The 12451-nt window shown below is 40.7% G+C and overlaps 1 protein-coding gene across 1 annotated transcript in view; it reads left to right on the plus strand.

The window, feature by feature from the left end:
* Nucleotides 1-12451, plus strand: part of RAPGEF5 (Rap guanine nucleotide exchange factor 5) — a 259477-nt gene that overhangs the window by 43886 nt on the left and 203140 nt on the right. The window contains exons 2-3 of the mRNA XM_055124161.1: nt 7180-7230; nt 9330-9436. Of these exons, the coding sequence (XP_054980136.1) occupies nt 7180-7230; nt 9330-9436 (158 nt within the window). The remainder of the gene's footprint in view (nt 1-7179; nt 7231-9329; nt 9437-12451) is intronic.

Here is a 12451-nt window from a genome sequence, read left to right on the forward strand (position 1 = left end):
GATTTATTCATTTATGTATTTGACTTTTGGGTCACACACCCGGCTGTGCTCAGGGCTTACTCCTCGTCTGTGCTCAAGGATCACTCCTGGTGGTGCATATGTGGTACCGGGAATCAAACCTGGGTTGGCTGTGTGCAAGGCAAACACCCTCTCCACTGTGCTCTATCTCGCCATAGTGTTTGATTCCCCCCCCCACACACACGCACTTTGTTTCTCAAATATAATTTACCTCCAAGGTTGAGAATCACTGTATCTAGCAGATTCTGCTTGTGATTCTGAATTCAGTGGGATGTGTTTGTTGGCTATGCTCTTCAACAATCAGATTCTGTGTTCTAAGATGCATGCAGGGGGAAATCACTAAGGATAGGGATGGACTTGGGAAAATTTCAACAAACTCAGGTAAAGTTCTCCACCCTTTGAGACTAGCTTTGTCATCTGTGTAGTAGGATTACTAAGAGTATCCATCTTATAGTTTAAAAATATTAAATGTACATGTAGAGTGTTTAGTATAAATGTTAGCATGTGGTAGAAACGAGATAATCAATTTTTTAGCCTGTAGCCTATTAGAGTTGTGGGGTTTGGATTAATCAAAACTTTGTTTCATATGGAATACTATGCAGCTATTAGAAAAGACGAAGTCATGAAATTTGCATATAAGTGGATCAACATGGAAAGTATCATGAAATGAGTCAGAAAGAAAGAGACAGACATAGAAAGATCGTATTCATATGTGGAATATAAAGTAGCATAATGGGACACTAACACCCAGGAGTAGTAGAGATAGGAACCAGGAGGTCTGCCCCAAAACTTGGAAATTGGCCTCACATGCTGGGGGAAAAGGCAGCAGAGATAGAGAAGGGAACACCTAGTAGAGAATTTTGAGAGGACCCATTCAGGTTGAAAGCTGCATACCAAAAGTAGACTATAGACTGAACATGATGGCCACTCAATACCTCTGTTGCAAACTACAACACCCAACAGGAGAGAGAACAAAAGGGAATGCCCTGCCACAGAGGCAGGTCGGGGTGGTGGGGATTGGGGTGGGGGTAATGGGAGGGATACTGGAAACATTGGTGGGGGAGAATTGGCACCGGTGGAGGGATGTAAACCAAATGCAAACATGAGAGTTCATAAGTTTGTAACTGTACCTCACGGTGATTCATTAACAAAACAAATAAAAGAAAAAAGAACTTTGTTTCAGTACTGTATCTGTGACTTCCCAATTCTGGGAATTTGTATGTATGTATGTATATGTATATATGTATATATATATATATTTGCAGTTGTTGTGGGGCCACCCCAGGCAGTTGCTAGGGAGGCTGGCATGGGATGGTGACCTGGTCCCATGCAAGCTGTATCTGTGGTCCTCAACTAACTTCCTTCCTTCCTTCCTTCCTTCCTTCCTTCCTTCCTTCCTTCCTTCCTTCCTTCCTTCCTTCCTTCCTTCCTTCCTTCCTTCCTTCCTTCCTTTCTCTCTTTCTTTCTTTCTCTCTTTCTTTCTTTCTTTCTTTCTTTCTTTCTTTCTTTCTTTCTTTCTTTCTTTCTTTCTTTCTTTCTTTCTTTCTTTCTTTCTTTCTCTCTTTCTTCCTTTCTCCCTTTCTTTCTTTCTCTTTCTTTCTTTCTTTCTTTCTTTCTTTCTTTCTTTCTTTCTTTCTTTCTTTCTTTCTTTCTTTCTTTCTTTCTTTCTTTCTTTCTTCTTCTTCTTTCTCCCTTTCTTTCTCTTTCTTTCTTTCTTTCTTTCTTTCTTTCTTTCTTTCTTTCTTTCTTTCTTTCTTTCTTTCTTTCTTTCTTTCTTTCTTTCTTTCTTTCTTTCTTTCTTTCTTTCTTTCTTTCTTCACAATGCTCCTGGCTCTGCACTCAGTAATTACTCCTGGCAGTGCTCAGGGGACCCTGTGGTATGCTGGGGGTTAAACCCCTGGCTGTCCGTGTGCAAGGCAAGCACATTACCCACTGTACTATCACTCCAGCCTTTATCAATTTCTGATTCTCAGGTCTCTTGTCTGTAAACTTCAGAATCAGTGGGTGCAGTTCCCAACATGGGAAAGTGCTTACAACAAAGAAGGTGCTCAAGAAACATTTCTCCTCACCTTGCCTGTCATTTCCTTTACATTTTTAGAGCAGTAGGAAGATATAATTTTGAAAACATCATTAACTTAGTGTGGTCATGCTACCCTAATAAAGTATTACAAATAACCTTTGTGGTGGTGACTTTGATGATTGGGAACTCATCTTTTGGCATCCATAGGAAACAGCTGTGCGCCTCAATTGTCACCAGGACTTGCAGAGTGAGAGAGGTTGATGATGATGATGATGATGATGATGATGATGATGATGATGATGATTATGGTGGTGATGCCTACCCCATCCTCTGTTTTATCAATTTACTCCTGTCCCTAGTTTACATTACATTTGACTTGTAATGACCTTGTAAATCCTCAAGCCAACAAAATGGCTGGAATTTTTTCCTTTTAACAAGTCAACCTTTGATATATGCTTCCTGGGATGTATTTTATAAGACCCATTGTCTTACAACTTTGTTGGACAATGTTCTAGAGCACAGCCCTTATTGTTTAAGTCTAGGATCTCTTAACACACCCATCCTCGAGTAACATAAGCTTTCTGGATAAGATTGTAAAAACATCCAAATGTACTTCTTCTACTTAATCATCTTTATATTTTTCTTTATCACCAATAATGAGAAAAGAGATGGTGATCACCTATGGTGAAAAAAGGGACAGCTGGTTAAAGAAGACAGAAAGTTGTGTCATAAGCTGTATTCTCAAGTTACCATACTTTGGGGAGTTCTTTAGTTGCTGGTTTTTATAGAACAGGTCATGCTTTTGTGGTATTAGATGGGGTTCAGTCTCTCTTCTTTCATTTTCCTCTCTCCCTTTAGTAGCTTACTACTTTAATTCAATCTAATGAGAATATTAAGGCATGTCCTTTTAGAGCTGATGAAAAATGTCCTTTAAGATACATTACCCAGTGCAGGAAAGATATTTTCAGTGTCTCTGGAGTGAGTTACTTGTTTGTTGCATTCCAACCTCATAGACTATTAGCTTCAGTAGACACCCACCTTAAACAGAGATTAAAATAAGTATAATATATACTTCATAGCCAATTATCTTTTTGAATTATGACATTACTTCCCCCCTCTGCCCTGTAAGTTCATTTGTGAATATGTAAAGGATTATAATTCTGTCATGCATGTTTGAATATGAAGTTTGCCTGGAATCACTTAGGGACCCATATTTTTCCTCCTCCACAATCCATTAAAAGGGAAAGGGGGAGAAATAAATCTGAATTAAACTCTAATTTTATTTGTGTCATTACAAGTCGTCCCCCTATGGTATATATTTATCTTTCATGAAAGAATCATTGCATCTAGCTTAAGTGTCTCTAGGAAACTGGAAGTAAAGTTTCACCTCAGCATTACATTTACAAGAGCCAAAATCAATATAGGACAGAGCCCGCATCTGTTGGAATGGCCACCGAAAGTTCTGAGCTCAAAGGGAGTCAGGATCAAAAAAGAATCCATGGATCTAACACATCCTTTAGCTCTTCCGTGTCTTCTGATAAACGAATTTCTAAGTGTGGGGTGCTGTCTTCCATGTTTCTGAATGTTCCACGCATGCCTTATAAGGTGCTCAGATGAAGCTTCATAAATGTGAAATGAGTGCAATTTTGTTGCCACAGGAGCTATTAGATGAAACCCTGGAGTGCTGGAAGGAGGAATAAACCCAAGAGACTCAAAGGTGGGATGAAAACAGCTGTGCAATTATTGCACATTGGGTGTAGAATTGAAAGGAGAGGCTGCATTTTCAAGTATGATCTTGGGAGGCTTTTCCAGGTAGATGCTGGGCAAGCAGTTATGGAGCTGGCTTTGAGCAGAGCTTCTCAGATTCTTGTCAACTGGCCCAGGATGCTCCCCCCTCCCTTATAAAATTAGTTAATCTTTTCCCAGTGACTGTTAAGAATGAGGTGATAGATGGACTGGTTCCCCAAGTTCTTTGCTCCTGCAGTCTCTGACATTTGCTGGTTTTGATCAATACCCAAAAATAACAAACAGCAATCTTAAAAAGGTAGACTTGCAGTCGTTCTTTGAGTAAATCAGTATGTTTTAGAGACTCCGAGGCTTCGCTCAGCTCAGCTGAGTTTGAGAACTGCTGAAGTAGAGCGCTAATGAAACACAGTTCCCCTGGGGCCAGGCCCGAGCAGGCTTCACCAGCTTTTCTGACTACAGATCTGGGTATTGTGTCCTGGAAAAGGCTGTTCTTGTTCCCTTACTCTGGTCTCTTATCTGAGGCTGTTATCTAGTCAGCAGGAAGAGTCCCATGGCTTTATTTACTTACGTTACAGGTCTTTTGAAACAAGCCATCAGAGGGATTTTTCTGTGAGGTGGAATTGTGAGTGTAACACTAGTGTCCAGACTTATTTAGATTTAGGTTGGTCACAGATTTAGGTTGGTCACTGAGAGAAAGGAAGTGTTTGGCTTTCTTTTGTGAAAGTGTTCCTACCTTTAGAGTTTGTTTCTATCCCCAAGCTTTCTTTCTGGTGATGTCCCATGATGTGTTTGCTTTTCTGCTAACAAGTTAAGATTGTCAGTTCTGGTTGGCAGGAATAATTTTTTAGTCTTTGTTTAGGGGAAGGAGGTGTGTGTGTGTGTGGAATCACTTATGATTCATTATGATTCATCTTTAAATTAGAAATCTGGTGTGCGGCACATTTTAAATTAGCACAGCCTTCCTGCCCTCAGCGTCAGGAGAAATTGGTTCCTCAACCCCTGCAGATACCAAAATCCAAGATAGTATTTGCCTATAGCCCACCCACTTCCTGCAGAATTCTTAAAATCATCTATAGTCACTTATATAATATTAAGTAAATGCTATGTAAAGCAAATGGTTATTATGATATATTGTTTAGGAAATGGCCAGAAATTGTCTGTACATATGCAATCACCTAGACTCGACTCCATAGTATGAATTGAGGGGTGGGGGGAGAGGGAGGGGCACACCCTGTGGAGCTCGGGGCTCACTCCTGGATCTGTACTCAAGGATTACTTCTGGTAAACTGCCAAGGATCGAACTTGGGTCAGCCATGTGCAAGGCATGCTCCCTACTCACTGTACTATTGCTCCAGCCCTACATGGTATGTATTTTGTTTTTGTTTTTGTTTTTGTGTCACACCTGGCGATGCACAGGGGTTACTCCTGGCTCTGCACTAAGGAATTACTCCTGGCGGTGCTCAGGGGACCATATGGGATGCTGGAATACAAACCCGGATCTGCCACATGCAAGGCAAATGCCCTAGCCTCTGTGCTATTGCTCCAGCCCCGATAGTACGTATTTTTGAATGAAGGTTGGCCAAATCCAGGGATTCGGAGAGCTGAGTGATTCCAATAAGCTTATCCAGAACCTGCACAGGAACAACAGAAGTCCTAGGAAAGGTGCCTTGGGAGTGTAACTAGAGCAGAAAGGCTGAGTGGGTGTTTTAATTCATGGGCATTCCAAATGGTCTATGCTATAAATTTAATTTTCTTTGTAGCTGTTGCAGATCTTTAGCAGCATATGCCAACTGGCATTTTTAAATAACGAGCCCATCCATTTATTTCAGTTCAATGAAAAGCTAAGTAGCATCGGAACCATGTTGCGAGGGGAATGAGCAGACTGGCTCTCCTTAAAGTTTGGTAAAAGGTGCAGATGCTGGAAAGGCATGACTGGCAGCGTATGTTTCATAAATTTAGCAAATTATTCTAAGACGTGGAGGCGGCAGACTAAAAATTATGGTATCTCAAAAGTCAGCAAGCTTTGGAGTCGAAGGGTAAAGAGCTTTTAAACATAGGTTGGAAGCTCAGTAAATGTTAGTTTCTCTGTACTTTTTTTCCCCCTGTACTGCAATGGGAAATGATAATGGTTTTCTATTGTGCTTTAAGCATCTGTGGGTGATGGCACTGCTGACTGGATGCTTTGGTGGGAAAATTAGCTCCTACAGTTCAAACCATTCAACAGATAATAAGTTGACGGAGCTATAAATATCTAGAAATAAATGAATAGAAAAATAACTTTTAAAAACAAGGCTGAGTGCTAGATGCTGTAGATGGGAAGTGCAATGCTTAGCACTGGTTCTCTTTCAAGAAGCTTCGAGATTTATCGAGGTGAAGGCTTGCTAAGTATTGCCAACTCCCCAGGAACTGCCAAAGAGGGGGGGATGCTATTGGACAGGGCGAGGGGTGTGGCTTTCCTGTCAGGGGCGAGCACCAACCTGAACCTTGGAGTCCAGCCGGATTCTGGGCAGGGCTAGAGAAGATGGGCTTTCTAGCCAGAGAATGGTGTGACCAGAGGTAAGATGGCCGTGGCAGAGTCTCCTGCTGGTATAGATCTTGTTAAAACAAAGAATCCATGTTGGGAAATGGGAACAGAACACTGAAAATTAATTTAGAGGCAGAATGAGTTGGGAACATGGTGGAATGCCTTGAAGAGGAGACAGGGGATTTAGGTTGATTTTTTTTTTAAGTCGCCATTCCTAATGTGGAAACATAATTTATGAGGGGGTCTTTGTTTGTTTGTTTGATCATATTAGGAATAAGACCCATAAGGGAGCAATTTGAGGACTTCATTTAGTCTCTGTTCTTTGGTGGGCTGGTTTGAAGGGATGAGACTTAAGGGCAGAGCAATTGCTTTGAAGTTGAAGTGGCCCTTCAGGTGTGGCATGAGGAAAGGCTGAGTGTGACCAGACATGGACAGAGAGGAAGAAAGGAATTATATTAACAGTAGAGCATGTGGAGAGATCACATAGCAGCTAGGATCCTTGCCTTTCATGCGGCTGAACTAGATTTGATACCTGGTATCCCATATAGTCCTTCAGCCCCACCAGGAGTAATTCCTGAGCTCAGAGCATCGTGGGTGTGGCAAAAAAAAAAAAAAACCAATAAAGCAACAAGTACAGAAACATCTTTGTCTTATTCTCAGTTGCACTCTCCAGAATAGGTTCTTTGGAGTTGGAGTATCATATCGCATGTGTCTAAAAACTGACCAGACACTAAGAACAAGGATGTTAGAGAGTTAAACTCATTTGGGGATTTGGACAACTACGGGTCATGCATACACAGCATGTGCAATAGTGGTGCCAAGATTTCTGTTTGATTTTAATTTTCTTTTTCCTTCCTTTCTTTTAAAATAGACTCTGTCAAGAAGAATTTCCAATCCATACCTTGAGCATACTCCTTCCCAGGTATGATTTTTTTTCTCTGTCTGGCTGCATTCTCTGAAACAAACAACTTGGTCCTGGTGTCAAATTCTCTAGTTAGAGGTATCGCCTTTGCTGTGGATCGCACTTTTCTCTTTCACTGGGAATGACACCGCTGAAGGTGTCTGAGATGTTCTGTTAATTGTGTCCTGGTTCAAGATGTTCACTAGATAGTGGGGAAAATATTACATCTCTTACATCTTCCCCATCCTTTACATGAATGCATTATCAGTACAGCAGAGATACCAAATAATATATGTATTTTCCAATTTGCTGTATTGATGGACACCCTGTATTTCAAAAGTAGTGGATATTGTATACCAAAGAATTGCCATCAAAGGGATTATTTATGATTATCTCATAGCAGACTATGCCTGTATGCCTACTAGTCAGAAAAGATGAAGGTTTTGTGTTGTAGCAAAGAATTGCTCAGGAGAGTTGCATGTTTCCGAATAGCAGGAGCCCAAGCTTTGTGAGAGTTTGGATCTTTAGGATCTTGTTCTCTGCAGTATGCCCTGCAACTAAAATGGAGCCTAAATAGCTGTTTATTCAATTTGGGGGCCTCAAAGCAGTGCTAGGAGGTGTGGGAGTCACCCCTGGTGAACTTGGCCCAGCTACTCAGGCCCTGAGGTGCTGGAGTCAGCAGGGCCACAGTTGATGGCACCTGTGGATCAAAATTTGGGGCTTCAAGCAAGCCATACAAGTGCTCCAGCCTTTTGATCTATCTCTCCACCTCTGCTTTTTTTTTTTAAAGTCTAACTCTAAACTTAACTTTATATCCCTGACTTTTAAAAATGTAATTTTTAAAAAATTAATCAATACTGGTACCATGTTAGAACTAGTACATGTCAGCTAGTCTGTACTTCTGTCATCTGACTTTTTCCAGTTTTTTAAAAAATAATTTTAGCATGTTAAAAATAAATCATTTCCGGGGCCGGAGCAATAATACAGTAGGTAGGGTGTTTGCCTTGCATGTGGCCCATGTGGGTTCAATCCCCGGCATCCCATATAGTTCCCCAAGCACCGCCAGGAGTAATTCATGAGTGCAGAGGCAGGAGTAACCCTGAGTATTGCTGGGTGTGACCCAAGAGGCAAAAAAATAGTCATTTCCTACCCATTCACTTTCCCTTCAGGTTGGTTTAGGAGATAATAATGGGAAGATTAGAGAATGGTGAGGGATGAGGAAGGATGGGGAGGAAGTATTCTCTGTCAGGTCATGCTCAGTATATTGTGGAGCTGTTCTGTGAGAGATAAGAAATAATTTGTAGGTATAAAAATAATTCACTTAGAAACAAGTAAGTGGCGATGAGCCTGCACCTCAAATAGATTTTAATTTTCACTAGTCTTGCTTATGAAGAGCGTTCATTTTCATTTAGCTTCCTTTGTTTGAAGCAGCATTGCACTGAGTGTGGAAGAACCCATCAGAGAAAGAAGGTAGGACCAAAAATAGGACATGGACTTCTCTAGGTCTAAAGAAAATACCTCTTTTATCTTCCTAGATTCAAGACTCATGTGGATGAATTAGAAGATTAAAAAAAAGAAGCTAAATGAAATTTTTATCTGCTAGATGAAATTGCCAAGTAGATAAAACCAGAATGCTTAGAATTAACTCTGAACTTTGCCTTTGAGTGAAGCTTAAAAGCAAAGCAGACAGCAGTCTCTTATCAAATTGTCATGGTGCAAGATGTTCACTAGATAGGGGGAAAAATCTTTCCCATCTTTCAAGACCTTTACATGAATGTATTATCAATATTGCAAAGTCAAAATATGTGTACATTCCAGTATGCTATATCTTGGTAGGAATAGTATCTTTTTTAAGGTGGATATTCGATCCTGAAAGCTATGGAAAAAAGATTACTTCACTGAAAGCAGTTTGTCATTTGGAGAATAGTTAATATAGCTTAATGACAGTGGACCAAGAGCAAAGAGAAAATATATACTTAGTCTGTGACTATGTAGGCTAAAATAGAAGTATTTTAAGTCTAGGGATTTGATCATGATTTTTGATGTACAATATGTTATTGACAGTTCACAGAAGGTCACGTTATTGTTTTAAATTAACAGTGACTATCTTTCCCATTTAGATTTATGGAGAGAATTCTTCCTGTGCAGGAAGAGCATTGAGGAATATTATTGTTGTCCAGGCAGCTGACCTGATAAAAGACAGAGTGAACCTCAAGGGATTTTACAGGTAACACAGTTTTCTAACACCTTTGTCAAAAATTCTCCTTGTGGAGAAAAAAATAAAAAAATGTGTTAAAATAGTAACCTCGATTGCAGAGAGATGAGCTCCATCAGTTCCGGAGGGGTCTGCTTTCTTGTTCAGGAGCCTTGGGTGGGTAGCCAGTGGAGACTTCTCCTTGAGCTTAACCCAGGACGGTGGACAGATGAATGCCAGGTGCTTAAGTGAAGGCGTGGACTACCCAGCCATAAGTGGACTGTCTGAGAGAGGCCCCACTTTCAGAGCAGTGTTACTCTACAACATTTTTATTGGGACTATACTGGGCTGGGACTCTTAGAAAATACAAGTTCTCTTCTGGAGCCTTCTCCCGGCTCCTTGAGGACTTGAGAGCTATCCATAGGAAATATTCTCATTCTCAAGGTAGGAGGGACCTGCCCTCCTTGGGGCAGCGCCAAGGCCCATTGCCATGGGAATGGTCTCTTTCTGCCATGGAGAGTGAACTCTTGTGGAGGAGTTAGAGTGAACAGCAGGTTAACACTAAGTTTTAAAATACTGCTGGCCAAATGAGTCAGAAAGAGAGGGACAGACATAGAAAGATTGCACTCATCTGTGGAATATAAAATAACATAGTGGGAGACTCACACCCAAGAGTTGTAGAGATAAGGATTAGGAGGTCTGCCCCACAGCTTGGAAACTGGCCTCACATGCTAGGGGAAAAGGCAGCCCAGATAGAGAAGGGAACATCCAGAAGAGGATATCGGAAGGACCATTCAGGTTGGAAGATGCGAGCTGAAAGTAGACTATAGACCGAACATGATGGCCACTCAATACCTCTATTGCAAACTACAACACCCAAAAGGAGAGAGAACAAAGGGGAGTGCCCTGCCACAGAGGCAGGGTGGGGTGGTCGGGGATGGGTGGGGGTGGTGAGAGGGATACTGGGATCATTGGTGGAGATGAATGGGCACTGGTGGAGGGATGGGTAAACAATCACTGTATGAGTAAAATGCAAACACAAAAGTTCTTAAGTTTGTAACTGTACATCACAGTGATTATTCAGTAATAAAAAATTTTAAAAATAAATAAATAAATAAAAATTTTTAAAAAATAAAAAAATAAAATACTGCTGACTCTAGGCTGACGCACAGTTGGAGCATATCTTCCATAGGACACTTAAAAAAATCCACATTTTCACCTTTGAATTTTGCTAAGTAAGGACGTGGGATCACACAAAGCAAAAGAAACTCTAAAAAGAGAAAAAGAAAACAATTTTCATTTGTTAACGTTCTTTTTTTTTTTCTAATAGGAATAAGATTGCTAGGCCACCATAAAGAACAGGAAGCATAAATGACAACAAAAAAGAGTCCCCAAAGTGAAGGCATTTTCCTTAACTCAACTAAAATCAACAAGTTTACTATAATAGTTTATTGGAAACTTAGTATAGTAGTCTTGTCCTTCCTACTTGCCATAGAAGGGAGAAAATGCCATCATGACCTGGATTGGCCATGGCCAACTGTCATCATGGGTTGGTTAGAGTCACCAGCTTATTAATGATTTGTGACCTCTTGTCCCTTCCATGCCAGTGACTGTCCCATGTGCCAGATTCCTTCTAATAAGGAACCTTGGCAAGAGTTTGTATTCTTTTTTAAAAAATTAATTAATTAAATTAAATTACCATGAGATACAGTTACAAAGTTTTTTAGGATTGGGTTTCAGTCATATAACCTGTCATATAACTAACACCTGTCCCTTCATCAGTGTACATTTCCCACCACCAGGGTCCCCAGTTTCCTTCCTGCCCTCTACCCCTACCCCACCTCAATGGCAGAGAGTTTGTACTCTTATTCTGCTCATGGGCCCATAGCAATGGAAGAATTACAATGAGCATCATCATCTTTTTTTTTTTTAACACAAATGCTCTTATCTGCATGGTTTTGTGAACACCTTGAAGAAAGCTTTAGGATCTGGAGAGAGCTTGGAGAACACGTGCTTTGTGTGCTGGAAACTTATGCTATCCCCAGTACCAAATGGTCCCCTGAGTGGAAAGACCCACTTCCGCCAGGCGCCTCTGGGTGTGGCAAAAAAAAAAAAGGGAAAAATTTTACAATCATTCTCATCCTCTCATAAAGAATTCACAGTGCAGGGGTTGAAAAACCTTAGCTTAGAACCTAGGCCTACTTCCTAGACCAGAAATCAGGAAGAGGGACTGTGGTGATGGTTGGACTAATTCATGCAGAGCGTTATAAGAAGTAGGTGATGGTATGAAGTTTAAACATACCCACCTTTGAGTTGTGTGCTGAAAATGGATAAAGGGCCAAACATGATGGCCTTTCATTATCTGTACTGAAAATCATAATGCCCATAAGTGGAGAGAAAGACGATGATTGTCTACCATAGAGGCAGAGGGAGGGTGCGACGGGGGCAGGGGAGGTTGGAGCGAGGGATACTGGGGACATTGGTGGTGGAAAATGTACACTGGTGGAGGGGTGGGTGTTTGATCATTGTATGACTGGAACTCAAACATGAAAGCTTTGTAACAGTAGTTCTCAGTGATTCAAATAAAATAAAATAAAATAAACATACCCACCTTCCCCCTTCACCAAAAATAACATGCATCTTTTAAAATTAAAACAGTGTATATGTGTGTGCATGTATGTGTGTGTGTATGTATGTGTCTGTGTGTATTCACACATATCTAAAATCTTTGGGGTTTTGATGTGAGCAAACACTTAGTATTTTTTTCAGCCACCACCTAAGGTCATGTGTAACATCTGTCATTATTCTCAATTTTATTTATGTGTTTTCTTTGGTTACAAGTTGAAAAAAAGATATGGGAACTTGATGTGTATTAATCAGGTTCCTGGAAAAGAATTTATATTTTTACAGACTTATAAACTTTTGTGATTACGTTTCAGTCATACAATGGTCAAGAACCCATCCCTCTACCAGTGCCCATTCTCCACCACCAATGTTCCCAGTTTCCCTCCTGCCACCCCCACCCTTTCCCACCTCCTGCCTCTATGA

The sequence above is a fragment of the Sorex araneus genome, chromosome 1 (genome assembly GCF_027595985.1).
Source record: "Sorex araneus isolate mSorAra2 chromosome 1, mSorAra2.pri, whole genome shotgun sequence".
NCBI classification, from domain to species: domain Eukaryota; kingdom Metazoa; phylum Chordata; class Mammalia; order Eulipotyphla; family Soricidae; genus Sorex; species Sorex araneus.